A 27,582-nucleotide genomic window follows, 5' to 3' on the forward strand; every position below is an offset into this window, starting at 1 on the left:
CCACAAGTAGATTATTTAACTTATAGCAAGACATTTTTATAAGTGAAATAATTTCCCAATGAAACTAATACTTTTTCATTAAGATAAAAAAATTAATGACTAAAAATAAGTTCCTGTCTGTTTGAAAAACAAACTCATGTTTTATGGAATTTTACAAGGGTTAAATTATTCCGTAAGTTACTGTCACATTGTGTCAGTAGCATGTGTGCATGCACCTTGTGAGGGGATGGTGTCCTCTGAGCAGCAGGGTGTGTTGGTCTGGCTGCTGTAGCCACTGGAGCCCTGCAGCGAGTCCCTGCTGGAGCCGTGGATGTCCAGCTGGAGGCCTCGGGCCAGTGCTCTGGCCAGCTCCTCATGGGCCTCCTTCTCCCCCTGGAGTGGAGACAAGAGAACATCATCAAGGTTTGCATCTTTGGTTTTTAAATTCTGTCTCTGAATGTTCTTTTTCTTCCTTAAACTGACTTTTGAAGACATTACAGTGTGGTTTCCTTTAATCCCCTGTTGGTCCTCAACTGGAGTGGTGACAACAGAGCTTTGGTGGCTGCTGGGATCTGTAGTATCTCTCCTGTCTTTACTCCGCCTCAGAGTGTTAACCATTGGCTGGTCGTACGGGCCTGGTTTGGCCCAGTCCTGCACAAGAAGAAAAATTCAACAACGTATTGTAATTCCATTTGTAAATGCAAATCTGTGTTAATGGGTGCAGTTAAAGCTGCGGTATGTAACTTTTATGAAAGATAGATTTTTGTTAAAATTATCATTATGCCAAGACAGTATTGGACAGATCTGTGAAAAAAATTGCTCCTCTGCTTTCCTCCTCCTAGCACTCCTCAGTGCTAACTGCAGAAATACACCCAGCAGTCAGAAACAACCCATCAGCTCTAATAGGTCTTAGAGCTGTCAAACACTCTTGTGTATGCACCACTCACTGGTATGCTACAACTGGTTCACCAAAACATAGCTTGTCATGAATGCTAAGGCTAGTTAGCATAGCCACCAATGTCAGGTAAACAGTTTTTCTGTAATGGTAAGTTGTTTCTCTGCCATTGGCACATTGAGGAGCGCATACATGAGCATGATTGACAGAGCTAAGACTTTCCTCCTGACTCTGATTAGTTGGCTTTGACTAGTGGTGCATTTTTGCAGATGACAACAGCAGCATTGGGAAGAGGATGAAGAGTTCAATCTTTTCACAGATTATCTGTCTCATACCATACCGCCACAACATGGTGACAGTTTTAATAGATATAGAAATAAATACATTCTTGTAAAAGTTACATACTACAGATTTAATGTTTTGGGGGTTTTTCATTGATTAAAGACTTTAAAGAAGAAGCTTTGAGTGTGAAGCTTTGCTTGGCAGCATTAAACTATCTAATCAGCAGCAGAAATAATCTGATTTCTGTATCCAACTTGTGCATCTTGGATGCCTCCACTATGAAAGAAAGGAGCAGATATGAAATAAGGAAAAACTGAAGGGAAAACGGACAGAAATCATGGAGGAATGCGGATCAAACCTTCCAGGACGGGACTCTGGATGAAGGGATCACTCCAATCCCTGACGGGCCGGGAGGCGAGAGCTCTCCCGTTTGGCTGAAACCCGAGCGAGACCACGCCCAGGTAGGTGAAACACACTGATAGGAGGGCGAGGAGATGGGGGAGGTGGTGGTGGAGGAAGAGGAATAGGTGAAGTATGAAGGGTGGAGGTGGGTGTCCAGGCCCTGCAGGACCACTCCGTGAAGACAGAGGGCAGCGTGATGGTCAAAGCCGTTTGGCAACTGAAGGTGAGCGGGTGAAGGAGAGGCAGAAACACAAGTGCAAAATTAATGATGATGAAAACGTGGCGAAGATGGGAAAATTCTATTTTGTGAAGGGGTTCCGAGTTTGGGTCAACCTCAGTAGGGTAGTTTTTTTTGTTCTCCAAGTCGGTGCTCATTGATAACAGAATAGGCATAACCATATCACCAGCATGTGTTTCCACATGTATTTGTTCACCTGTTGTTGCCCGGAGCTGGGCTCAGGATGTGAGGGAGAGGAAGAGGAAGAGGAGGACTCCTCATTGACAGACTGAGTGAACAAAGCAGAGACACACAACTGCAGGACAGCAAAGCACACCAAAAAACAAAACCAACAGTTTGCAAGATAAAGACAAGAGACGCAGAAACAAATAATAGTAAAAAACAACAACAACAAAGCGAAACAAAATAAAAGCAGCAAATCTTAATGAAATCCAATGATGGAGCCGAGGAGTCAAGACAGGCTTGTAAAAAAGCCAACGCAGCAGAAATTTTATGTGAAAGAAGATGATGAAGGTCAACCATCAATCAGAGATGTTTAGCTTTTTTTTTCACTAAACATTAAAATGCCATTTATCATATTTAACCAAACCAAGATGTCATGAGGTGAGCAAAGACGTGAAATTTACAAACAATAACACAAAGCTGAACCATTTAGATTTTAATTGCATGCTGTACATGTCACTGGAAATGCAAAAGTTATTGCTGTATGCAACCCAGTACACGAAACGGCAGCATCTTTCCTGCAGTAGAAGACTTTTGTATTACCTCAGTTCACAAAAATATGAAACAAGTCAGACTGAGGTCAAACTAAGACTTGTTTGAGGTTAAAATAAAACATTGAGCACGGGATCGGAGTAGCGCATCTTTAATAAAGAGATGCTTAGAAATTCTCCAAACAGGGGTGTTCAGGTGTGTTTCAGAACTGGGAACCAACCAGCAACCATTACCTGCAAGTTGTCTGGAGGCATCGGTGAAGGGGATTTGGACTGGTAGGCGTCCTGGGAAATGAAGCCAGAGTCATGGGAGGAGACCGAAGAGAGACGGGCCGGCGTCTGCTGGGGCAGCACCGAAGAAGATGATGAGGAGGAGGCACGGTAACGAAAGTGGGAGGTGGGGGAGTGGCAGTGTGAGCCGCTGGAGCGAGAGTCACTGCTGTTCACGCTGTTCAGGCTGCTGTGTGACGAAGGAGAAGGAATGTTAGATGGCTCAACTTCATTAAAAGGGAAAGTGTGTTTGGGGAAAACTCTTGTTTGCTTGAGATTTTTGTTAAGATGATATACTGTATTGCCTTTATTCATTCAAAGTCATAGTAAGCTAATGCTAAATTTGTAAAGAATGAAAATCAAAAAGGCAGTCATGTATTGGAACATAAAATAAAACCCGGACGCTGTGCATATAGATGGAACAATTTATGATTCATTTAGAGATTCTAAAAGTTTAAGAACTTAAAAGCAGCAACAGTTGAATCCACATTTGTAACCAGAGCAGATTCACAGCGAGTCAAGCCAGACCACAATCAGTTTTACAAAGCCATTATATCTGGATCGACACCAAAACCACAGAGATAAGTTTGCACTGAGACCAAAAGACAAGTTTATCGTCGCATAAGGACAAGAGCAGATTTGATAAATTGTTCACAAAACTTACTGAAAATCTAAAATAATTGGGCTTTTCAGGAAAAAGAAAGAGGCAAAAATTCAACGTAATATCCACAAGGTGGCAGTAGGGAATTGATTCTCAGTTCACCAAGTTTGGTTGCTCAGATAATGAAGAGTTTGGTATTTGTCTGCTGGCTGAACCAAACAGGCTAAGCGATCCAAAACACTGGAAGCCCCAAATCTTATCCCGTAATTTTTTCTTTTTAAATACTCAGAGATCAGACATTAAAAAATGTCAAGCATAAAATAGTCATAAACAACAGAGGAGAAAATAAAGAGCAGATAAAAAAGATGTCTAAATGCATTAAAAATATATATTCTATGAGGAAATACAAAATAAACAAAAGCAGAGAAAAAGCATTGTCCTAAATTAACAATTAAATGACAAATGATAATGAAATTAGATGTAAAATCCACAATTGGGTGAAAAAAACCCCTAAAACTTGCAAATGTTCCCAAATTGGTCCAAATGGTCTTCTGAAGCTGTAAAAAGTGAAGCTAATGATAAAGAAACAAAGGATTCAGTTTGTGATTGATTGATGTTCTTATTGAAACCTTCCTGGTTTTCTGGTTTTATAACAATGTTAAGTGCAGGGCTCTGCTGCACTTAACCGTTTGTCATATTTAACACACCTGCACATGCTGGACTTCCTGGAAACGGTGGTGCTTGGAGAGGAGGGAGGAGTTTGGTAAGACCAGGTGCACTCCGAGCCCTTCAGGTCTACAATTACCTGCAGAAACAGGGAAAAGAAAACAGTCTTCAAAAAAAGGAGGATTAAGGAAAGTTTCTGGTTCTGATACTTCTTTGTGGAGAAGGAGATGATACTTTTGATATACAAGTTTATTAACATTATATAAAAAACTTTAAACAACAACAACACATCAGCAGAATTTGCATTAACCTGTGGATGGCAGAAAGAAAACAACATTAATGCAGAGTTCCAACATGTTTCATGTAAATATTCCAGTTTTTTCCATATTAAACTCTCCAGTCTGTTACACCAGTTTAAAATGTTTAAATACCAAGATTTATTGAGATGTTATGGTAGGTATTGAAAGAAAGAAAGAAGGAAAGAGAAACAAAGGAAAGGAAAATGATAGAAGGAATAAAGAAACAAAGAGAAATAATGAAGGAAAGAAAGAAGGAAAGAAAGAGAGGAGGGCAAGAAAAGAAGGAAATAGAGACATGAGTTAAATTGCTGTCAACTACAAGCAAAATAGGAATCATATGTTATATTTTCTATATAGCTAAAAAAATCCCTTGCTTAAAATGTAATTTGATTTTCTCGTAATTATGCGGCATGATATGTTTAGGTTGACTGCTGGTTTCTAATGTAAAGAAACATTAAGGATTCATCTGATGAAGGTAATTAACAAGCTTTTGCTTCACTGGAATAATGTTTTTTTCACTTATGCAGAAATATATGTGCAAATGTTTAATTATTTCTACAGGAATTTTAAGAATTTTTTACAAAGTGTAGTAGTTGTAAAAGATAGAAATTATTCTTAAAAAATAAGCTTTTCACATAGATTTGATCATTTGATGAACCGATTTATCCACTGCTGGCAGAAACTGTGTCAGAGTAAGTGGAGGCTGACCATCTGCTAGTTGGCTTCCAGCTCTGTCAAACAGGTTTTGGCTCCTTAAAGGACGCACATATTCCCACTTTTCAGTCAATGAACAATTATCCAGAGCCAAAATGTGGTGTTCCAGTTGGATCTGTACTTCAACCAGTCGTCCAGAACTCCACTGAACGGCAACGTCTCGCATAAAATAAAAACATTTGGAAAGTTGGACTGAAAAAAATGATATTTTCTGAATCACTGATCTGTTTTCTACATTATTTTCAACCCAGTTGCTTAGTTAAAAGTTTAAAGTAGGATGCTTGCTTGTGTAGAGCAAATATTAATTAGATTAAAACTGCATTAGAGGAAAGAAATATTAGGAGCTTGGAGCTTCATGAAGAGAAAGAAAAGCAAAAATGTATAAACAGGAGCGCTGATTTACAATGAAATGATGAGCAGGATTTTGTCTCTGATAGTTAATCTTTGTTCATACAGGAAGTTTGAGAAATAACTGATAGTGTATTTGCATATGCAGCTAAGCAGAATCAGATTCATCTCGTGTCAAACACTAGTACCTGCTCACTGGAGGCAGGCAGCTTGTGTGGGTCCATGGTCAGGATCTTCAAATCATCTGTGAGAGTCTGGAGGTGGGTGATCTCCCCCAGCATGGACATCTCCTCATCCTGACATGCAAACACATCAGATCAGAGCGCTCCAAAGTCTGCACAACTAAATAACTGTAAAATAAAGTCAATAATTTTGGAAATGAGCGTTTAGTATTATTATTATGTAGAATCTGATGATTTTAGCAACCTTAAAAAATATATTACTGCAACTGATGTGGAAACTCTAATCTCTCTTCAAAAAAATTCACATCAAATGATTTTTTTGAAAGAATAAACATTTTTGAAGGCATCACTGACCACGACTGGCCGCAGCATGGAGACAAAAATGCAGAAACGGCTTCTTTCCTCCACTAACGCCCTCCGCACCGCCTGCTTCTCCGTCTCCTCCAGCAGCAGGTACTTATCACTGACGTCCTGCATGGCGCTGTCCAGCTGGGGCTGAAGGTCTCCGCGACCTAAACACACAGGTTTGGGTAGACACAGCTATAATACATCATGCCGCAGGAAAAACTAAAACATGCTCAAACAGGCTGTCGTCTACTGTGCTTTGCATATTAATTACCCTACGGCTTTTTATTACATTTTGTCAAGTTTTAATCAGAATTTTAATAGGAATTTATATCCTACACCAACACAAAGATGTATTTAATTCTGAAGAAGGATTTTTTTTTTTTTTTATCAAATAAAAATAATAAAATTCTGGCATGCATAGGCTTTACCCCTTCTCCTTTGATACCCCTAAATAAAATCCAGTGAACCAATAGTGTTTAACAAAATACCACGCAGCTGCTTAATTTCCCTGTAAATATTTACTTTGCTTAGTTAGAAACATTAAAATCCAAGAGCAATAAAGTTGTACAATGCAATTAAAAAAAATCATATGTTTAAAGATAGTTTTGAAATAAGAGGGTTGTTATTATTATAATTTTTTTATTTTTTATTTTTGCCATACATTAATAATAATAAAAAAGGGGTCAAACTGCTAAAAAAAATGAATCAAGAAATATAAAAATATGAAAAAAAGAAGCTAAAATGACAGTCAAGCAAAGATTTTGATTTTGGATCGAATTCTCTGTGTAGTATATAGCGACATTTTATCACGCTGATGTCATCATAATTAAGATGAGGATTTAATGGGTAGGAGAAACAAAGAGGAAATAAAGAGGGGGCGGACAGCTTCAGGCAAACCACATCCAGTTTATCATCCAGCTGTGGGATCCAGTTTCACCGTTCAGAACTTCTGCACAGATCTCTGTTCTCACACTACAAGCACTTCAACGGCTTCACAACAATAAGAGACTCCCACTAACCAGTCAACCACATCACAGCTTTAAACAGCCAATCAGATGAGCTGGGAAAACAAACAACTGCTGGAGTCCAATTAAAACACATTATTAGAGTACTGCTAATAATCTCTGCAGTTTTGAAGAAGAAAAGGAAACATATGGAATTACTCAACTGCTTTTGGAAAACATCTGGCTTGATATGTTTTTATGTGAAGCATGCAGCCAAACCAGATTCATTTGTAAAGGGACAGAGTGTAATGTTCTACAGAAGACCAGATCAGATTCATCTGCATGCTCAGACTTCACTCTACCAGCTACTGTAACAGGATATGTGCCATCATGGAAGCTTCCCCTTTAGGTGCTGAAGATGATTAATTTCAGAGAGTCTGTCAGTTATGTTGTCCTCAAAATCCCCTCTGATAGCAGCATATTTATGATCCTGCTCAACACTACAGTCAGTTTATCCTCATCATGTTTACTTCCAAACCACAAGCTTGCATTAAAAAGATTTCCATGTGTTTGGTTGTGTCCAAAAACACATGAAAAAAAAAACTGGTTTAAAGTGACAGTTTGAAGAAGGATTTATTCTAAATGAGTGTTAATTTACAGAGAAAGTAGCTTTGGTATGAATGTTTCATTAGTCTTTTACTTATGTCTTTATTTTTTGGCATGGGAGTGGTTACCAGTATCAAAATATATCTAGCTCTAAAAAGCTCAAGATGCTTCAGTCATATTGTTCCTTCAGCTCAAAGTTATTTTAATGAGATTCCAGAGACAGAGCCAAAGTGACCAAAGTTTTCTCCAGCAGCTAATAGCAAAGTATTTTTACATTGCCCTGTCTCCACCTTTGGGTCCACATTGATGGTCAACTGGCTGAAAAAAGGCATTAAACATATTATCACTCACAAGGAAGAGAAACTCAGATGTTTGGAAATAGATGGGCAGTAACAGCACGCAAAATAAAGGAGTCTATCATCTATTAAACAGTATACAATTGTTATAAATAAAACTAATAAATTCAATATGTTCAATTATTTCTGTAGCAATACCAGTCACTATTACATAACACTAAAATCAAGTTATACATTTTCATTTTTGTGCAAATACAGTTGCCTCATATGTTGCCTCTATCTAAATATTCTTTGCAAGGGTGCAAATGTGAAGTAAGGAAGCATATTTTTGTGAATTAATTATTTATCCCATGTGTCATTTGTGAATTAAAAGTATGATTATAAAATGTAAGCAAAAAATATATTTTTTCTTTTTTTTTGGAAGGGGGGTATGGCCAATTCTTTTCAACTTTTTTCTTTATTTAATGATTGCCAGACCATTTTGGGATGAGAGTTCAGTGCTCTATGAGTGCCCCCAATTGGTCAAATAATTATCTGAATTACTCAGAAGATGGGTTTAAAGCAGCAGGAATGTAATTTAAAGTCAACTATCTTTAAACAATAACCATCTCCCACAATGAAGAACGGCTCTTCTGCTTTCAGTCTATCATGGGTTTGTTCACAATAAAAGATAAAGTGTGAAATGCTTGTCACAATGTCCTAGAGCTCAAGTTGCATTAAGTTGCCAACACATCCCATTTAGTCCACTAATTTTATTACTCACTGCAGCTTTTGTTTGTTTCTTGCACCAGAAAGGCTTTACTTTTTTCTCCTTTAAGAAATCCAGCCTTCTGTGTTTGATGGCAGACATAAACATGTAATTAAAGTTCTTCATTCCTCCAGCGAGGTCCAAAGCCAGCTTCTGTGGCGAGGCTGACTGATAGAACCAAAGTCTGTCTCCTTCCAACCAAACTTTTCCAAGCAGATGCTTCAGTGATAAACAGAAAAGGCCTTGCTTTCAAGAGACGGAAATGTTTTTTTTTTCCATGGTTTCATTAGTTTTTGTCATTTCACCTCTCTTTCTTCCATTTTCTCCTCTATCCATTCTTCCCTTTTGTGTTGTTCATTACAATCTAGCCAAGAAAAAAGGCCAGTTAATCCATTTGAGATAGCACTTGCTCAAATTTCAGCTTATATTCGGTTTAGTGTGGTGTTTATGGAGGTGGGTTTGAGAATGTCTCATAAAGGGGCACATCACAGGGCTTAGACCTACCGAGAAAAAGCTTTTGGATTCCTTACAGCTTCCTTTATTTCTGTTTTTGTCACACTATCATGTTTTGGATCAAACTAGTTTTTAAATTTCACAAAGCTAGTTTGAGTAAATACAAAATACCAATTATAAATTATGATTTGAGATATTCATACCAACCCAACCCGTTGTGAAAACTACCCCTTTAGCATCAACAGGCCTCACTTGTTCCTGATAGGATCAGAGTTCATGATTCAACAATAAAAGAGACACGGGGCAAACACAGCATTCACAGGAGATACTTTTTCAAAACACTGTAAACAGTTTCATATTCTGTATATGAGCAATTAAAAATCTTTCAGAAGAGAATTTAAACAATCTTTGATATTTGTTTATTCACTTTCTTACATAATATTCATCCAATTTTATCAGTTGTCTCTCCTCCCATTTTTGTTCTTTGAAACTCCCTCTACTCTTAACATTCAAAGCCACGGCAAAGGGAGTTTCCTCTCGTGCACCAATAAAGCCTGGGAGTGACAGAGGATCGAAGCGGCTTGACCACATCTGAGGGTCCTCTGGGGTCAACCTAAGGTCCTGTTTATTTTCTTCACAAGTCTCAGTTAAAACAAGTCTTTTATCACAAGCTTTTGATTTCTGTCATAATGCAATCCATGATTCAGACTGAAATTACATGTAGCAATTGCATTGAACTTTTTCAAATCCTTTCGCTCATCAGTATCATGGCTTCGTTTGATGGATTATTGGGGAAGTTTAAGAGTTTTCAGAAACTGTTGACCTTACAGAGCCTCCAAATTATGAGGTATCGAAATATGTTTTCAAGATACTGACTTGAAAACAGTATCTTGTTTTGCTCAGGATTCACTAATCCTAAGCCTTCAAACGGCTCATGAGGAGTACAGTTGGGGAGTATCAGAATAAATCAGCAAGACTGAGATTAGTTATTTAGGTGCTGGCCAGAAATAACTCTGTAATGGATGTCAACATTTACCTCTGGCCCCTTTAGAGAATAATCATCTCCACAGAATTGAAACATGTTCTTTACCCTCACAAACCAATTTTAGAACGCACAGTTAATTGTCATGTTTGCCATAATAAAAGCTGCAGAAAAATCCAATAAGATGAGATCAAAGAGTTGAGCTTACCGGTTATTTAATGGAAAAATGAAATAAAATCAAGCAACTAAAATATTACTTGTGACTCAGACCAATAAACTGATACTTGTCAGCTTGACAAGTGTTGAGAAAAAGATTTTAAAGTGGAGAAATAAAGTCAAACTCTTTGAATATGCAGCACAAACAAAAGCTTTGAAGTATTTAGTATGAATTCAGGCACATCCTGCAGCAGCTGCTGCTAAAGATGCTGCCGCTGTTGAAGTCCATCGGTAAGATGATTTAACAGCACGTCTCTGTCAGCTCTGTAATGTTTTCAAAGTGTTTACTGTGTGGAATTTCAGTGTTTCCTGTTAGGATCTGCTGCCCTTCTATGTTATTATGTGTTCGTGTCATTCACTCTTATGGAAGTCATGGTAAGTTTTATTGAAGAAGCAATAAAAAATGTTTTTCAGTAAAGAATCTTGTTTAGCATAAAACTGGGCTTTGTTGTGTTCAGGGCCTCGGCTTTTGTGAGTCACAAACATTTAAACAGCATGAGAACATTTTTTTTTGTTCCCCCCCCCCCCGTTAACAAATGTGGTCTGGGGGAGATTTATAAAACCAAGACATCAACAGAGGGCTGGAGATGTGTTTGTTATTTTACATCTCATATTATGACTGTTGATGTATTTACAATCTTTCACCTCCTCTTTGCAGAATGCCGTCATGATATGTTCCAAATAAATCCCTGGTTATAAAACTGAGCTGAGAAACTGAGCTGTATAAACAAAACTAAAAAAGAAGAGGTATCATAAACAGAAATAGTCTGTCTCTTTCTAACTGAACACCCTGGAAGAGTTTAACAAGATAAAAAAGAAAGATTACAAACTGTTAACTTACCGAAAAAATCAGCTGTATAAAGTTGATCATGTTGGACGGGGGGGAAGACCAGGGAAGGAAGAGAACAAACAATGTGACATTGATACATAATGTCAGACTTTAACATTTTATTAACTGATATTTTCCTAATCATTTCACTAAATAAAATATTGCCAGACATTATGGGTCAGTATCAAGGGATACCAAGGTTGTAAATAGAAAAGGTTTCAAAAATCAAAACTTTTTTCTTATTTTTTCAATTTCCCTTCATGAAATTTCAGAGAAGTACCAGAGAAAGTAGAGCTACAACCAGCTGGATAGAGTACAGTATAGAGTAAGAGTGCTCTATACCCTCCCATGTAATTGGTGCTATATAGATAAACTGGATTGAATAGAACTATAGCTTGGAAACAATGAGTTTCTTATCTGTAAAGCAGCAGAATGCAGGCTGACTAACCAAGTACAGTAGATAGTCTGACTAATCTGTTAAATGTTAAGTCTGCATAATACTAAAAAAACAACAACAACATTATCTGAAATGATTATGTCAGATTGTTTTGTTGCATAAAAAAAATTTGTTTTACATATAAACAGAGTCCAAATTATTCTTTTTTATTTAAACTTTTTGAGAAAGTTTAAATAAAAATGTCATCTTCTACTAACCCTTGCCTAAATGACAACTTTTACTTGTAAGCTTAAATAGCTAACAGAGAAAATAATACAAACCTTTCTTTGCTTTCTTCTGCAGCTTCAAAGTGTCTGATGATCTCTTTTTGATCTCCTGACGGGCTTTTTTATACTCTGTCAAGTGACAATTGCACACAGAAAAAAATTGAAAAACATACCCAGTGTTTGATTCTTAGTGTCTCATGTAAACTAATTCAGAGGAATACAAGCAAGAGTGTGCTTATGAAAACCTTTGGCATGGTCTTTGTCCAGAGTATTGGCCACTCTCTTCCACTCCTCCATCTGCTCCTGGAGAGGGTTAATCAGGCAGTCCAGAAACACCCTGGAAACACAAACACACTGTTAAAGCTGACAACGTTCCAGAACAACACTGGAACAAGATTTATTTTACATTTGTTCCATGGAAAATATTTAAAGGTTTGGAGTTAGTCAATTGGAAGATCAGTTTTATGGAAGATTTGAGTGCGAATTTAAATGGCTACCAAGGAGGATCAGAACATCTACATCTGAGGCAGTAGATGTAGGATTTACATGTAGCTATACAACAAGTATTTTAAATTGTTGTGTTAAAGAAATAATTGTGCTCCTGCTAAAGTCTCTTTGCTAGATTCCAATTTAACGTGTTTCTGAAAGTACCTATTCCGTCCTAGAAGTGATTATTTTCTAAAATATCTTCACTCTCTTTGACTTTTAACATTACTTGGATAATGCTTTTGGTTTCTTTTGTCCTGGTAAAATCTATAATTTCATCTTATGAAAACCTCAGGATCAGCAGAAAAGGTGAAGGACAGCCCACATGGTATGTAAATGTTTTGCCCGCTTCTACCTGACTGACTCTCTCATTCTGAACTGTGGGACATAACAGACTCACAGCCATCCCAGCCATCACACATCTTTGAGGAGAAATTTATTTAGGAAAAGCAGGAGAAAGACTAAGTGTAAGATAAGTTACCATTATGCAAAGTAAAAAGAAATGTTTTACTTTTTATTAGGAATACTATGAAGAAGATGGTACCCATTTATCACACACTCGTATCTACTCACATGGAAAACTGACGGAGCTTGGCCTCAATGCTGCGATGCCTCATGCACATCCTGGTGAGCGCTGAACCGATATCCCTGGTCCCTCCTGACAACAAAAACAGTCTGTCAACTTTAAAAACCTACAACAACTGATCAACCGTCTTCAAATAAAAACTATACAGACAAAAAAGATATTGTGTTGCATAGCAACATGATCATTAGATATACAACCATTGTGTTGTGCTATATTTTCACATAAATATTGTATGGATTCCAAAAGTACACACATACAAATGATCTCATTTCTACCCATATATATTGACACCCATTCATTTAAGTAACTGCAATTATGCCCCACACCAAACACTTACCCTAACCATCATAGCCCCAAGTTAACCAAAATTTATTTCACACAGTACCTTTAAACCTAAAAAAGAGGGTCCAGTGCAATAGGACCTGGTTTGTGGCCCTATAGGGCCATTGCTCTACAGAAGGTTAGTAAATATAGTAGAAACAGTGCTATTTCTACCATATTTGTAAACAATATAATTGCTTATAATGTTATATAAACAATACATGCACACACATGGCAGGAAGATCACTCCCATGGAGGGTAAGCTATAGCTCAATGCTAAAGAAGCTGGCTGTTAACAATGTGTTGTCCCCTGCATATCAATAGAAAGCTGAGTGGAAGAAAGAAATAATTTAAAACACCTGCACAAGCATTGGGTGTAACTGCAGCATTGTGAGTTGCTTTTGAAGCAAAGCTTGTTTGAGTGTTGAGGTGTAGACTGCAGCCTGTATGGTGGGCACATCTGTGTGGTGGCTCAGCTGAAATTGTCATGTTCTTGGAGGTAAACCAATCCATCTGAGGGGAAAAAGAGCTGGACTTTTAGTTCAGTTGACCCATTTTAAATTAATGTTTAATTTGGAAATCCATATCCTAGAGTCTGAATAAAGAGCGCAGAGCCACAGAAGTTGCTTAATGTCCGTTGTGACGCTTCCACAGCTGGTGATGATTTGAGGGGTCTACATGTCATCAGATGGTTTTAGTCCACTGTGTTTTGTAAAGTCTGAAGTCAGAGAACTTCACGGTTCCCTCTGTTGACAAGCTTTATGGAGATGCTTTATTAACTTTCTGGAAGGACTTGGCACCTGCCCACACTGCCAATAGCACCAATGCATGCTTTAATGGCCGTCTCTGGGCCTGACAGGCCAGCAGGCTGGCAGGAGTATCTCCAAGAGGAGAGACATTAAACCCAACAATACAGACAGGCTTCTTGATGCTACAATTAATGCAAAAGGATCAATGAAAAACTGTTCAATAGCCTGAATTAGTTACTAATCTTATGTAATGTTTTAATTTTCTGAGGAACCGAATTTAGGTTTTCATTAGCTGTGACCCCTAATCAAAGTAAACAAAAGTAAATATTTGAAAAATATCAATTTGCTTGTAATGGATCTACAGAGTAGAGGACTTTACTTTCCAATGTAAGTTGATGTAATAACATAATTTAGTTGATGCAGTATACCTTTATACTGTTTTGGGGTTACATTCCTTTTGCATATGTCAGAAAGTTAAGTAATAAGAAAGTAAATACATTAATAAATCCCATGTTTTGCAAAATAGTGCAGGATTCCCATTAATTCCAGTTTATGGAGATGATTTTATAATGCTACAGCCAGATGGAAACCACAACTTGAAACATTCAAGATAAAGAATTGTTAATGATAAACCTAAGTTGTATTGCAAGGCCATTCAGAAATTTGTGCACACTGTCTAGCATAAAACTATCTACAGGTCTGCAATTCTTAATATATTATATTATAACACTGCTAAAACTGCTCCATAAAGAGTCAGGTAACAATATCCAACATCATTCCATGTTAAACCTCTGGATTTGAAGCAGCTTGTACAGAAAACTTAAAACAAGTTTGAAGAGAAGTTTAAAGTTTTCACTCAAGGTGCATAAAATTGTCTGTTTTTTTGGTATTAACGTGCTTGGCAGGTTACTTGTTCCACAGATCTCTGAAAAAACAACCACAGTTCTGCGGATTAAGTTCATCTCACTGCAGTCTCTCCCTCCATGTAGTCCCACACCGAGCCCAGGACTCTGAGCAGGACTCGATGTTTGGGCCAGGCCATCTGCTGCAGAACACTTTGCTCATTTCTCCTGTTTTCAGAATTATAATCCCTGCAGCTTGTGTGGCTCTCACTTAGAGATACTGTAGACTTTGTGTTAAGTTATTTGGTTGTTTCTCTTGATGCCTTCAGATCTTTATAACAAAAATCCTCAGTTGTTTTTTTTTTTTTTTAAATCAGCTCTCATCACCTTGAATCATTGAGTTTTAAAAGACGATATGGATTTTTAAAACTATTATTAATAAAAAAGTGAATCAAAACATCCAACGAGGTGTAAAGGTTTTGTTGAAGGACACTCCAGCAGGGTGGCGATAGATGGAGTCTAAACTGATTCCCAGTGCAGCAGAAGCTCCACAGGCACCTGAAAGGGCCCAGATGGCCATCCTCTCTCTCCCCCTGACAGGACACTCCCTCCTGGGGAAAGGGTCTCTCCATCTCTGCTTGACAGACTAGAGATCCAACAAAAACACTTTAGCATTTACCAACAAGATGCTTGCATTGCTACACACTTGAGAAGAATTTTACACGCTCACCTCCTTGTTATCTAAACTCAGCTGTTTATCTTAAATGACAATTAGCCAGATTTCATTTAATCAGAAGCAGATACGCAGCCTGAGTCTTACCAAGACACATGCTCAAAGTTGCTCAGTTGTGAACAAACTCGTGTTGTGTAGGGCGTGGTGATGAACACTGCAATGCACCAGTGACTCTTTTTCTCTTTCCTCTGGTCTTCCCTTCTTTCCTCACATCTTCCTCTTCCTCCCTCTAACACTTCTCTGTCACACCCACTCTGACTCTCATTTTCTCTTCAGGACCTCTGCCTGTCTTATTACTGCCTGTCACCGAGCAGACTGTGTTAAAATATAGTACCACTGTAATGCTGTCAGCATGGATGACCAACTACTGAGATTTTTATAGTCCTGATGGACCTGATTGATGCGGTTCTAAAAACCTTGTTGGTTTAAAGTGTAAAATGTTCACCTGACATCTGATTAGCTAAATCAGACTCAACGTCAGTGAAGATTTACCAGCTTTCATTAAACTGAAACCAAATATAACAGCCGATGCCCTGAAACGATGAAGACGTTACAATGAGAGAAACTTGAGCCAAAGCTATCACTGTCTGTAGAGTCACTGGAAAACCAAAGTAGACCCTTGCTACTAACCAATCAGCAGCAGTCATGACCATCTCTACAAAAAAAGGAGCTATTGCTGCCAATCAACTTGGAAAAAGCTTATAAGAATGTTTAAAATTATTTGAGGGCTACAATTTTACCGACATTGTTTAGCAGAGGAAAAGATTCAAGACAGATTGTAAATCAGTTGATGTGCACAGAAAACAAAACAAAAAACAAAAACTGACAGAATCAAAAAGGCTTCAGCTTGCATGTTAAATGTTGGTTCGCCATCAGACAAATAAACAGCTTGATTGAAGGGTTACTAATAGAAAGAGTCTAGAAGGATGATCTGAATAAAACACAAGACTTGTTTGGAGAAAACTAAACATGGAATATTACCCTCATCACCTCAGCCCAACAGCCAGGCATGGTGGTGGACGGGTGATGATAGGGGGTCCATCTCACATTTCAGTCCACAATACGGAATACGTGATGATATCATCGCCTGTATTCTGGACTCAAATGTGAGACCATGTGCCCAGCTGAAGACTTACCGAGACTAGATCTTCAGTAGAACAAAGACCCCAAACACAGAACTAAATCTACAACCGAGTGGCTAAAAAAAGTCCAGGCCTGAACCAGACTGAAATCCTTTGACTGGACCACTACAGAGCTATGCAGAAACAAGTCTCCAAGCTATTCAAGTTATTGTTGTTAAACATTGTTTTTTCTTCCATTTCTAAGTATTTTGGCATAGTAAGAACTTTTTTTTTTTTTTTTTACCATTTCAAAAATCATGAAAATGATGCGCCTCTTCTGAACATGTAGCACTCCACCTATGTTGCTTTTGTTCTGAGTACATTATATTGACTTTAATGGCAAATATACATAGATATGCTATAACATGCTATTAAAAGATTTGAGTCTTCCAGAAAAAGTTCAGTATTTTAGCTTTGGTTTTTGCTGTATTTTTTTGTTGCTCTCTCAATGGGCCTCCTATTGAAAAAACTGAAAGCATGAATGCCCAGCACTATTTTTTACAGCCTGAGGGAGAGTTTTCAAACCTCAGGGTGTGTGCATCATACGGTCTATCAGTTGTCTATGCACATTTCTAGCCACTTTAGGTACAAATCCAACACATTTTAGCCGTTTTTCTGTTCCTGCTTGTCCTCCTTCACACAATCTCTCCCCTCAGTCCTTTTCACACGTCATCTGTCACTTTTCCCACTTTTCCCAGATCCTGCTGTATCCTCTGTTTTCTTAATGCTGCACTTCATCTTTTCCCCTGCCAGCTCTCTTCTCACCTCCAGACTAGGTGTTACCTCCTCTCTGCTCACCTCGTCTCCTCCTCTCAGGCTAAATTCCCGTCAGTAAAATTTGGGCAGTTGTAAGTTTTACCAAGTCACTGGATCTTCAGTGTGACTTTACCTTTTAGATTTCTTACTTGATTTGTTATTCTCCCAGGAAAAGATCTTGCAAGCTGAACTTTCAGGTTGAAAGAGCTGGTTTTGGATGGTCTGTATGACATGGGATGTTAACTCTAAGGATCGGTGCGTTATGAGTGACTGTAGCAGTGAAAGTAAAATGTTTTAACAGATGAGCAGGATTTAGTCTCTTGGTCTCAGTGTTGGCTTGGGCACGTTTCCACACAAACTGAATTCTCCACATTTCTTAACCTCGTATTACTGTGGATCCCACAGTCTTTGAGACCACAGCCGTTCAACCACCTATCATTAGGTCTGTACAACCGCTGTAGCTTCTTCAATATTTTTAGAAAGCACCACGATACTAGGTGTTAAGAGTCACATTTATGCTGAGAAACTATTGGTTTCTTATTTAGCTTTGCCTTATTTTTTTTTAAAGAGGAGCTTTAGTAGTCGTAAAGAACATAATCCATATGAAGGAGTTCTTCCATACCTTATAACATTTGGGAGTCACAGCTCCATGGTTTTTTTTATTCAGCATAATCTAAAGTGGAAGAAACAGAAGGTGGTCCTTTCTGTGCTATGGTATTGCATTTTTGCCATAAAGTTGCTTCTACAGCTCTTCACAAAACTGTAATCTAAACAAAACTGTACTCCAACTCTTCAAACATTAAGCTCAGGGAAACCTAATTCGTGCCAACTTCCAGCAAACAAGTTTGTGGCCAAGTAAAACTGCCTGACCCAACACCGGACCTCTCAAGCGAGTGTGTCTGCATGTTGAGAAAACACCCGTCTGACCCAATTCAGTGGGACAGAGCGGCATTTCTTTCTGACCTGCAGGCACAGATTGCTCTCATCTTTGCTGTATCTGCAGAAATGTCGGACAGGAGGCTCTGCAGCAGCTCGTCTGCACGCGAGATCAAACCGGGTCGCTTTCGAATTTTCCAAAGAAACTCAGGTTGTGACAGGTCAAAAGAGATGAGTGTTTAGAAAAGAAACAAGGTCTGAAGAAGAGAACGAACTAGGTGCAGTTCAACTCAATTATTCAGAAAATAAAGCTGACCCCAAGCGAGTTATACTAAAGTAAAAAAATTCACTTTAACAATTTGTGTTTTAAAGATTTAATTAGTTATTATTGTACTAAATATGGCCTAATGCTTTTGTTCCCATAAATTAGCACATAATAAGTTGGAAAAGTAGGACACTACTGAGTAATTACCTGATTAAGGCAAGAAGACAGAAGATCTGATGCAAGCCTTCATTAGAATACAAAACATTTCAGTCTGTAGGAGAAGGCTAAGTGGAATGGAAGCTCATTTTTCCTCATAAATATTCTATTTTCATTTCCATCCATAAAGCAGCGGCTAGTTTATGTCAGCTTTAATCAGCCGTTGAAAAGGAAACATTACAAACCACCAGTAGGTGGATTTTCCAGTGAGTGCTATAAGGTTGGAATAATTTGTAATCAATCTGGAACAAATTCCCAAAGTTATTTTTTGGGGGGGTTTTAGTAAGTTTAGTTTTTTAAAAGATATATTGTTGAACAGCTAATGCTGTGTTCAACTGGAGACTGAAAAAAAAAAAGTGAAATTTTAGTTTTGATACATTTAATGTATGAATGAATCACCAGTAAGAACCAATAGCAAAAATAAAATTCAATCCATCGTCATTCTACTGATGAAATAACTGGAACAGACACACAGTATGTGTCATCATTCTGCCTAAAATTATTATTATTATAGAAAATAGCCAAATCATCTTCTCAGCTTAGCAGAAATATCACATGTACTTTCTTACTTAGCAAGGTCAGACATGAAAATGGTTATCTCTAGAATTGTAGTTTTCTACATATTATGTATTCTAGATTAAATGAATATCACTCATGCACACAATAATACCTTTTGACTCCCATTTTTTCTCAAATAGCGCATGTATGCGAGGTTGTTAAATCAGCATGTATGAATGTAGTCCTTCACGCCAATATAGTTGCTTTCCACTGTTAAAATTAAGTACCTTAAATGGCACTGCTAATGACTGATTAATATAAAAAACTAAGTTTACATTTTCAGTGGAACATTTTCTAACACTTTCATGGTGGAACTAGGTACTTTTCTGAAACCTAAATCTCCAAAGATGTTAGAAATCTTAGGTAGCATTTTCTACCATCTCCAGTCTAGAGGGTTAGAACTTTGTGGAGTTTCTTGTGGAGCAGAAACAGGCCATCAGGCCAAGTGAGCCAGGATGCAGCCTTAATGTTTCAGCATGCCTCAATGTTTCTGACCGCTTTTTCAAAGACAGCAGCCGCTCTGCCGACTGGCCCTGAAGATGGGATGCTGTGGCGCACCAGCCTGGTGGTGCTGTGTACAGTAGGTGACCTGGAATATAAGACGGGAATTTAAACCCATCCCTGTCCTTCCGACTGGGATGTGAACTCAGCCATCACATTCCCATGGGAGAAACTCTGCACGAACGCTGGTGGAACCAGGCTGAGGAACTGGAGCAGCTGAAGCTGCAGCCCAGCAGGAGAGTCACTAAATCACCAGCCTCTGCTATCACACTATATTTCTTGTCTAGTTGCTATAGGGAGGTTGTGGCTGGAGAACTATTTTTAGGAAATGGAGCATGATGGAGGAAATGAACAGAACAGGAAAACAGGAGAGGAAAAGTAGGAATTAAATATTATAAGAACAACAATTATAGAGAACAACGAAACAAAAACCTATCACTCAGTGATATGAGAGATTAAAAACAGACCCCAAAACACCAAAAACATTAATCATTATCTAACTTTAAAGTTGATAAGTGCAAAGAATTTTGGAAATGACAACAGTGATGCAATAGCAAAGTATCCCCTTAAAATAGGAGTGAGCATTTATCACATCGTTTAGCATTTATAGTGATAAAAAAGTTACGAAAAGAATTCTGATTTATTATGTTACAAAAAAATTCAATTATTGATGTTTAATCCCCCAAACTGTTTGTATTGTTGGAATTGTTAGTTTTACTATTTTCTCCACTGTTTAATGACTGTATCAATAAATATCAATTAATTTGAAAATATGATTAAATGCAGTTTAAATGTGCAGCTTAGTGACACAAATCACACTTCTGTATGTGCAGTCACATCCATACAGCTACCTTAAAAAGTAGTAATAAATAATTCTTATTGTCACTTATCACAATGGTACAACAGAATATTGTGATAAAACATGAAAACCATATTGCCACCCCTTATTTAAATCAAAATTAGTCTAAACATGTTATTAGCAGTGATGTCAGATAGAAAAATCTCCACAAAAGTGGAACAAAACAAACCTAAACTCCAGCTTTAGAGATGGCTGAACAGCCGCCACAAGAAACCGATCAGGTGACAGCCGTAACTCCAACTAGCGCTTAGTGTTGCCTGCTGGTTGCATCAGTCAGCATCTCTGTCTCTCCATATAGACAAGGTCACTTTACGGATTCAGTAACGCATGCTTCACATATCACCAAGCAGCCCAAGTGTCACTTTGTCACAGTCGTCAATCTTTTTTTCTTTTGCAGAGGTACCAAATACCAACTTCCAGCCGATTAGCAGCATGTCACAAAGATCATATTTAGCCGTGATGGACAGACGATGTTACGTATGAGGAGGTCAAGAGCATAATTTTACATTTGTGCCAAAATTCAAAGGGTTGCTTTGCTCCTTTTATTAGTTATATTAGTTCACATCCTCCTAGAAATAGAATTCCTTGTGGTTCATCCAAGGCCAACAGGGGGTCGCAGAGTCCTGGAATACCACACGCCGAACCAGGGCGGGAGAGCAGGCCAAGGATGCCGGTCAGTGAAGGTTACGAACCTAACATGCCTTCTGCATGAGTATGTGTGTGTCAGTGTGTGTGGGGGGTTACAGTAGGATTACATTCATTGAATGTTGCTCTAGTGAATAACTCCCCTCTCTGATAGCATACTAAAGCTGGAGTGTTGTGTCACTTTATTGCAGCTGGGATTTTACCCTCACATACCAGCACAGCTCTGATGATGAAACCAGAAATATTTCAGTATTTCTTGTTTTTAAAGCCTTTCTGATCTCTAAAGACATGTTTCACCTTTCACCCACATATCTGCTGGTATATTTGGTATCCTGAGGATAGTACAGAGATGTCATGGGCAGCAATGACTGTCAGTCATCTGCAGTAGGCCAGCTGCTGCCCTGCCACGTCGGCTGCTGCGACCTCAGCTCCACAGGATGCTGCAGAAATGCAAAATGGAGATGAAAAGTCTCCTAACACTAAAAGAAAACACACTGATATGGGATTTTCTTTGAAGGTGCTGTAGTTAATATAAAATAATATGAATCTTGATTTTAAGTTAATACATACAAACATGTACTACACTATAACCAACTCGGTATGAAAGACATTGTTCCAAAAAAAAAAAAGGTCAAATATGTATAATTCTTTAAAACACACACAAACCTTAATGGTTGATTAGCAATTCATTGGTACTACAGTAATTTACTACAGAGTAGGACTGAAACGATTAATCGGACTCAACAGGATGAGTCAATTATTAAAATTATTGTCAACAAATTTAGTATTCATTTAATTGTTAACTGGAGTATTTAGTCTAAAAAAAGGCAATTTTCTGAAAGAACAATTCAAAGCTGTATTTAAGCCAAAATGGTCTGAAATATATTTTATTTAAAATAAAAACCCTTGTCTGTGAATAAAATGTTCTACCCTGAACTTCTCAAATTACATAGTTTTAGCTTAACATGATTCAAATTCTATTGAAAAAATCTCCTATTGAACACCTTTTACTTTCCAATTACTAATCCATTGATCCAAAAAATAGTCCACAAATCAGTCACACTGTATTGATGTTAAAGTTAAACAGAAAGGCCTAAAATTTCCACATATTGAAAGTATTGTTTTAGCTGCAGGTGATCAAGCGTTCAGTGAAAGATTTTAGGCAATAAAATGTTTATCTAAAAAAGAAACTGAATGTTCATTTGCATCTACTGATGCATTTCTGATATTGTATAAAAAAGGATTAAGTGGTTAAATTAAAAATCTGCCAATTTTCGACTAATCAGAATAATTGTTTAATCATCGGAATCTTTAGAATAATGGACTACTAAAATAATCATTAGTTTGCAGCTTTGCTATACAGTATTTAAAAGTCAAACTACAGCTGATCTCGCCATTACATTTTTGACAGAGGACCTCTAGGTGTTACCATCCAAACATCTTAAGAATCAGAGAAAATTGTAATTTAAAAGTTTTATTCAATATCTGGGGATGAATTTCAACAAAGACCTTCTAACATGAGGAGATGTCTTGCATTAAATTGTGCTGACCTTTTGCATAATACGCCCTCTTAATTCGTTTATGTGCTTTTGAGCTTTTGAAAACACAGAAGTAGATTTATAAGCTTTCATTGGACTTTGGGTGAATATTTCAGGAGCTGTTCAAAGATGGGATCATCAGTTCAGTTATTTTGTCCTCCTGGCAGCTGAGAAAACACGCTGAGCGACTTAGCAGCTCAGGAGGAGGACACTGAGAGACTCAAACCATCACAGCCGTCAGCCCTTTCACACAAAAACACACAATCTCTTTACTCCCTCACACACTAAGCTTGTAACGCTGACCACACACGGGCAGGTGGAAACATGCTGAAACAAGATCCTGCTGATATCACACATCCTTTAATACCATAATTTTAAAACAACTCCCAATGCCATTGCTCACGGTCTGGACAGATTTCAGCTGATGCGCACACTCTCTTTGAACTGAGGCGAAAACAAAGTAAAACGAGAGTTTTATTTGCTTTACCCGGGCTGCTGCCAATCCTCCCGAGCGAAACCAGAGCTCCTATTTCAGCGCTAATCTGCAGTCTGAAAGAGCTGGCGTGCTGGCGGAGCACACCCGATGCCCTCTCAGTGAGTTTGAGCAGGAGAGCGGTGTCTGAATGCTAAAAGCTTGTGTCAGCGCAGATTTCCATCTCGCCTCAGAAGACGCTAACGTAGCTCAGGTTGCTGCAGAAGCCTCAGTACAAAGTTTCACTAACTCGATGCCTGGAAGTGCAGACACACGCTGCATTAAAATTGGTGACAACTAATGCCTGGAAGTGCTCATTGTACTGTATGTAAAATAACAGATTGTGCTTCAGGATTAAGACAGCTTGTTTAGCTGCCAAGCAGCACAGATTAACAGGCAGGAAAAGAACGATGTATTTTGTGTGCAAACTAACAAAAATATGCCAAATTTTTAGAAACTTTTTCATGAAGTGTCAACCATTTTGACTGTTTTCACTTACAGCTAAATTGACTTAAACGGGTGACTGACATGCAATCATGAGGGAGAAGGGCAAATCTCGAATTGTATACATTAGTAAGTTTGTTTTAAACAATTCACTTTTTCCAAGTTATACTCAACTTAATTATTGCTTTAATAATTAAAAAATATTTAGTTTTTCCCCCAGAGGTGCTTTAATAATTAAAAAATATTTAGTTTTTCCCCCAGAGGTGCTGAAGGGTTCCTCTTCAAGAAAACCTTTCTAGAAGGCAAGCTTTCCTCTAATCATCACCAGTTTGATAAAAAAAACTGCAGCTTGCCCCATAGCCATAACCAATAGCATGTCAAGTAGCATTGCGTCTTGGTACTTCAGTTTCCCAAGTAACATTTTCTTTTGATCATTTTATGTTCCAAGAAAGAAAAAAAAATCCAAAAATGCAATGCAAATGCATACAATAAGCAAAAATGAGAACTAAAATCAATTTTACTTGCTATTAGTTAGTCTAGTCTGGCAGCTGAACATAAGCAACATAAAGCCAAATTAGCATAATACTCTCTTGAGAAACCAGGCAACTTCACTGAGTATGAACAGAAAACAGCAGCGAAACAGTCAAACAAGCCGACAAGTATGTGCTTAAAATCCTGAGTGGTTTGTTCATATTCTTCATTACATCCACTTGGAATAAATGATGAAAACCCAAATGTGGCAGCATCGAAAAGTAATTAACAACAGCAGAAAAACTAAGCCAACATGCCGTCACTCAACAGTTGTAGTGTAGAAAGAAAATCTTTCAGTGTAGAAAAACAAAGGCCAAGGTTCATAACATATAACATAACATAATAACAGTGATTTAAATGTCTGTTTTTAAATGTACACAAGAAAGAACACTCAACAATGATTACACTTAAGAAATCCATAATGATATCTGCATTTTATCAACATGATTGCACAGGTAGCAAAATCTATTAACAGCAGCAGACAATCTTAGAACAAGAAGTCTGAAACTGAAATTCCATTCTGCTAAAATAAAACGAAAACAAATCAATCATTTTGTTCAGTTTTTATGCTCGACTAATAAGGAACAAACTTCCAGAAAACTATAGAACAGTTGAAACACTAAGGCTAAAAATCCGGCTGTTTAGTTTCTTTTGACTCATGATAACTGGAACATTGATCAACATATTGGAACACATATTTGAATTTATTGAATGTGATAGTACATCACTGTGACCACTTTTAGCAGGAAGGCTGGAAAATAATTATTTTGAATGCTATTTACCAATGTTTTATATTAGTGAAAAACAGAATCAGTAGGTGAAAATTGCACAAGATGGGATAGTAAACATTTTCAATTACCGGTAAATAAATTTAGTTTCCCAGGCTGAACATATACAGAGACATCTTAGTACTTGTAGCCAACATATGATTGGTTATATGAATGCAGTCAAATAATTTTTTCATGTTTTATTAGCAATGAATTTAATGAGTGTTCTGTGTTTTGAGTGCACAGATAAATGTGTGTTTCCACTAACCAAAGCATGTTCAGGCAGTTCTCTTTCTCCCGTGATTGGCTGTTATCTGCTAAGCCAGACACTCTTTGATCCTCCCAAACCTCCCCAGAGATGGGAGACACACAGATGCGCTCAGCACCTCTGTTATTTTCTACCAGCATGCAAAAACGCCATCAGCACCCGAACTCACACCGACGGTCGGCGTGTCCTCCCGCCACACGTTCCCCAGCGCTCAGGTTGCCTGAGGGCTTCGCACCTCTACATGACATATGGGGGAAGGTTAGAAGCAGGTGGCTTAGTACAGGTGAAACATCGAAAAGAACAATGGCTGATGGCTTCAAAGAAATTCTGAACCTTTGAAACAAGCACCTACATGATGTGTTGACTGTAAATTAAAACGGAGCAAGGAGTAAGTTGCTCCATTTCCACTGCAGGTATTTGATTTAGCATTTTAATATGAAATAGTGGAGGAAATTCCTGTCTGGCATTTGAGGAGTGTGTGCACATGTATGTAATCACTTAGGGGTGATGAAGCAAGGTTGTCTGAAAATGAAAGCAAGAGTTTATCTCTGCAGTGTGACAGTGTAGCTGTGAATTATTTAATAGCCGTTCAACCTTTACAAACAGCTCTGAACCCCTGTCAGTCGCCTCTGCCGCAACAAACGCATCGGCAAAATCAATTTTCAGCTCAAATCCACGCAACGGACGAATCTCCAATAATTGTAGAAACCACCATCAGTAGAGAAACTTGCTCTTTTATTTGTAGAGACTAATGAATGTGAAAACCAAGTTGAGGCCTGCAGGGGAGACAATAAGTCCTCTTTCATAGGGGCGGGGCTTCTCGGCTAATTAGAGGGAGTTTGCAGCAGAGATGAAAACAACACAGGCTCAGACTCACCTGCTGGGTGACCCTGATTAATAATTCAAACACACCCTGCGACTGACTCTCACAATCTTACAGCAGGAATACCCCCGCACTGCTGTTAAACTACTGTTTGGATATGATGAACAATTCCCTTTCACACGTTTATCTAGATTTTTGATCTCATTTACCAAAGATGTATCAAGACCTGGGACGGCTTGCTGGTCCATCACTGAGCAAATACCCTTTAAAAAATATTTTGATGATTTCGTGTGTTCTAGAGATTTATCAGATGTAAGATTAACTCAGAGGCATTGGCAAGAGCGCATTGGTTCCACTGAGCAGTACAGCGCGAGTAGATATACTATTTTATGGTTTGGCATATTGAGGGAGCATTTCCACCGACAGTTGGACTCTCGCTGGGTGGGCAGGGTTAAAAAGGCTTAATGTTTGTCCATACTAGTGAAATGGAAAAACATGATATATGTATAACCATGATTTCAAGAAAACATGCAATTCCAGTAAGGCTGATCTATGTTGGTATTCAAAAAAATAAACAAACTAAAATCAGGAAATGACAAGAAAGTGGGTTTTCTCCAAAAACTCCCGATCAGAACCATAATTATGAAGTTATTACCAACTACAACAGAAAGAAATAAGGAGGAATGAGAATCCAAATTCATTTTCCCACCACACAGTAACAAAGATTGGAAAAGAGGCAACAAACCTCTGCAGCACAGAGAGGCATCACCGGGTCACTAAATCTCCGTAACAAATGCTAACTACCTACCAACCTGTTGTTACGAGGCACTGTAGGAGGAAACAAATCAACTTTATCTCACCATAACAAATATAAACAAGCGATGTTTGCTCAAGACTATAACCAGAGTCAGCGCTCTTTGATGACACAGAGTTCCTACATGCCAGGTGGATCTGATGAAAAACACCTAATATCCATTGTATATAGGGGAGGATTTTTTAAGCTGGGGGCAGTTTGTTTTCCTAAAGCCCAGGGAAAATTATTAAATTTCAGGACATTTTAAGTAGAGATCTGGGTGCAAGGTTCTAATAGCATTAATCAACGGATTGTTCTATGTATTTCAGTGCGAGACTATGGCACTGGCGGAAAAGCTTTATCTTAGATAGTGGTGCCAAAAATTTCCAAAGATTCACCAAAAAACATCTAGAAACATGAGTAAAGTCTTTTTTTTCCTGAGGCATCACCTTCATTATGTTAATCCATTTCATATGGGAGAACTTAAAAACAACCAGTACATAATGCAGAGTCACCAAGTTCAAGCCCAACATGATTCTCTTCATCACACCGAGGCAGATTTTCATTCGTTTTTTCATTCATCATTTCCTCAGCTGTGCATTAGCACATTAACCTGCAAAGCATAGTGTGCAAGTAGTGTGTCTGTAATACATTTGTTCACACACACACACGCCCGCACAAACATACCTGTTCCAGCTGTTAAATATCCCAATTTACAGGATCCACAGCATGGTTATCTGAGCTCAGGCTTTTGTGTC

At 38.0% G+C, this 27,582-nt stretch overlaps 1 protein-coding gene across 7 annotated transcripts in view; it reads right to left on the bottom strand.

The window, feature by feature from the left end:
- LOC116731285 (protein MTSS 1) overlaps positions 1-27,582 on the bottom strand; it is a 55,870-nt gene that overhangs the window by 5,639 nt on the left and 22,649 nt on the right. The window contains exons 1-13 of one of the 7 annotated variants that reach the window (XM_032580985.1): positions 17,402-17,534; positions 12,734-12,818; positions 11,920-12,011; positions 11,729-11,803; positions 11,024-11,035; positions 5,944-6,101; positions 5,596-5,703; positions 4,088-4,185; positions 2,744-2,969; positions 1,993-2,064; positions 1,515-1,775; positions 463-630; positions 216-372 (exon numbers count right to left, since the gene is read on the bottom strand). In XM_032580985.1, the coding sequence (XP_032436876.1) occupies positions 216-372; positions 463-630; positions 1,515-1,775; positions 1,993-2,064; positions 2,744-2,969; positions 4,088-4,185; positions 5,596-5,703; positions 5,944-6,101; positions 11,024-11,035; positions 11,729-11,803; positions 11,920-12,011; positions 12,734-12,818; positions 17,402-17,501 (1,612 nt within the window). In that variant the 5' untranslated portion in view covers positions 17,502-17,534. Of the gene's footprint in view, positions 1-215; positions 373-462; positions 631-1,514; positions 1,776-1,992; positions 2,065-2,743; positions 2,970-4,087; positions 4,186-5,595; positions 5,704-5,943; positions 6,102-11,023; positions 11,036-11,728; positions 11,804-11,919; positions 12,012-12,733; positions 12,819-17,401; positions 17,535-27,582 lie in introns of those variants that run through there. The other 6 variants (XM_032580982.1, XM_032580983.1, XM_032580984.1 and 3 more) reach the window with 6 other exon arrangements.

This window comes from Xiphophorus hellerii, chromosome 13 (assembly GCF_003331165.1).
Source record: "Xiphophorus hellerii strain 12219 chromosome 13, Xiphophorus_hellerii-4.1, whole genome shotgun sequence".
NCBI classification, from domain to species: Eukaryota; Metazoa; Chordata; class Actinopteri; order Cyprinodontiformes; family Poeciliidae; genus Xiphophorus; species Xiphophorus hellerii.